Source organism: Carlito syrichta, unplaced genomic scaffold (genome assembly GCF_000164805.1).
Source record: "Carlito syrichta isolate Samal-C Ts95f unplaced genomic scaffold, Tarsius_syrichta-2.0.1 Scaffold314306, whole genome shotgun sequence".
Taxonomy (NCBI): Eukaryota; Metazoa; Chordata; class Mammalia; order Primates; family Tarsiidae; genus Carlito; species Carlito syrichta.
This window is the reverse complement of record NW_007258402.1, coordinates 499,855-502,447: the sequence shown is the minus strand read 5'-3', so window position 1 is coordinate 502,447 and position 2,593 is coordinate 499,855. Positions and strand designations below refer to the sequence as shown.

General features: G+C 57.8%; 1 protein-coding gene across 1 annotated transcript in view; it reads left to right on the top strand.

The window, feature by feature from the left end:
* The first annotated feature begins 477 nt into the window (after positions 1-477).
* The window catches only part of LIMD1 (LIM domains containing 1), an 86,838-nt gene continuing 84,722 nt past the window's right edge, over positions 478-2,593 (top strand). Inside the window, exon 1 of the mRNA XM_008071395.2 lies at positions 478-1,926. Within this exon, the coding sequence (XP_008069586.1) occupies positions 525-1,926 (1,402 nt within the window). The 5' untranslated portion in view covers positions 478-524. The remainder of the gene's footprint in view (positions 1,927-2,593) is intronic.

Below are 2,593 nucleotides of genomic sequence, written 5' to 3'. Positions count from 1 at the left end.
CCGGGGGCGCTGGAGGAAGCCGCGGGAGGACCGAGCGCCGGGGCGCGCCTGCGCCCCCCACCCCTCGCCTTTGCTCCGGCCGCGTCCGGCCGGCGGCCTCTGCACTCGCGGTCGAGCTGCCCCGCTCCGGCCCCGTCCGCCGCTGCCTTGTTGTGGCTTTCCGAGTTTGACTGCCTAAGGAGGGTGTGATTTTTCTTTTCTTTTTTGCCTTTTTCTTTTTCCTTTTATGATTTGAAGAAAAGAAAAGAACTCCAACTCCGCAGAGCAGGCCGGGACAGCGAAGCACCACCAGCTGCCTCCACAAGGACGCCTCCGAGGGGTGAGGGAGTTGGAAGCAAACTTGGTCCAGCTGGCCCGAGGCCTCAACTTCGGCCGGACTCTAAGTCATGAGCCTCACGCTGGGCAGGTGGAAGTCTTTACCTGTTCTGGGCTGGACTTGAGCCTCCGTGCCCTTCGCCAGCGTCTCTCCCTACCCACCCCAACACACCCGGCACCAGGGCTAGACTTGGATACCAGTCTGCGACATGGATAAGTATGATGACCTGGGCCTGGAGGCCAGTAAATTCATCGAGGACTTGAACATGTATGAGGCCTCCAAGGATGGCCTCTTCCGAGTGGACAAGGGTGCAGGCAACAACCCTGAGTTTGAGGAAACACGCAGAGTGTTTGCCACCAAGATGGCTAAAATCCACCTCCAGCAGCAGCAACAGCTTCTGCAGGAGGAGACCCTGCCCAGGGGGAGCAGAGGTCCTGTCAACGGTGGGGGCCGCCTGGGCTCGCTGGCTCACCGGGAGGCTGGTATGGGCAGCAAACTGACCGCGGATGGTGCTGCCAAGCCCCCTATTGCTGCCTCAACAGGGGCACCTGGGGCAGCCATCACCACTGCTGCTGGGCAGCCCTCGTACCCGTCCCAGGAGCAGAAGTCCAGGCCATATGTCCATGGTACAAGGCGCAGCAGCCAGGACTGTGGTTCCAGGGAGACCCTGGCAAGTTCCGAGATGTCTGCTTTCCACCAGCAAGGACCCTGCGAGGATCCTTCCTGCCTCACTCATGGAGACTATTACGACAACCTTTCTTTGGCAAGCCCAAAGTGGTGTGACAAACCAGAAGCGTCCCCCAGGGTCAGCCTGGGTGTAGAGAGTGGATGGCCTGGTACCCTGGGAGGTGACCCACCACTGCCCAAACCCTGCAGGGACCATCACCTGTACCAGCCACAGCCCCTGAGCTCCATCAGGTCTTTTGAGGGTGGCTTCAGTGGTCAGGATAGTGGCACTGGTGGCCGCAGCAGCGAGAAGCTAGCAGGCCTTTGGTCCACTGCCTCCTCCCAGCGTGTGGGCCCTGGCCTGCCTTCCCCAGGTTTGGAGAATGGAGGCCCAGCCCTGGGGCCCGCTCACCCCAGGACCCATTTTGTGGCAGCACCCATCGCCCTGAACTGCCCCAGTCAGGGAGCTCTTCCAAGAACAAACTCAGCACTGGTGAGTGAGGTTTCAGATGCGATGGCCAAACCCACTGTGGACCCTCAACCCTGGTTCCAGGATGGTCCCAAATCTTTCCTTTCCAGTTCTGCCCTGTCATCCTCATCAGGCGGCATGGACAGTTCACAGCCAAGTGCGGTCTCTGGGCTGGGGCCTAAGCCTGGCTGCACAGACCTTGGCACTGGTCCCAAGCTCAGCCCCACCAGCCTTGTCCATCCAGTGATGTCCTCCCCACCTGAGTTATCTTGTAAAGAAGGTCCCCCGGGCTGGTCCCCTGACAGTAGTCTCGGACCTGTGCCAGAGAGCCCTAACTCTCCCAGGGTGAGGCTGCCCTGCCAGACCCTCATTCCAGGTCCTGAACTCAGACCCTCGGCCGCTGAATTGAAATTAGAAGCCCTCACCCAGCGTCTGGAGCAAGAGATGGATGCTCACCCGAAGGCCGATTACTTTGGTGAGTGAGAGCTGGTGGAGTTGCCCACAGTGGGGTGATGGGGTCCCTAGCTTGGGGGCTCATGCTCCCCACCAGGAGTGGGCTGCTTTTGTTGTTGTTGTTGGCTTCCTTTTTCAGCTGTTTCTTCTGATTCAGAAACTTGAAAGCATCCCTGGGCAGAAAGCGGATCTTGCAGCTGCGGGTTACCCATGTGTGAAGGGTGAAGAAGGGTGGGATTGCTCATGAGTGCTTTCAAAAAAGAGAAATGCTGTGACTTTGGGTTTCGAGTATGATGTCAGAGCCTCTTGCAGTGACAGGCTCATGCAGGACTTGAATGGAAGCAGCTTTCTTAGGTTCAGATACTCCTAAGCATTCAGTCTGTAGTTGGCTATCTGGGTGTGCTGATCTGGCTCTTTGAGGGAACAGTGGTTGGGGCAGTAGCTCGTGGGTGCCATATCTGGGTGTCTGTGTCTGCCTGTCTGTAGGTACTTGTGTGTAGTTGAGGCAGATGAAACATCACCATGGAAGACTGGTCTAGAGCAGTTGTTTTTTTCTTGAGTCAGAGGCTGATCTCGAACTCCTAGGCTCAGGCAGTCCTCTCCTCTCAGCCTCCCAAAGTGGTGGGATTACAGGCATGAGCCACCACGCCTGGCCAGAAGTTGTTTTTTTTTTTTTTGAGTTGGAGTCT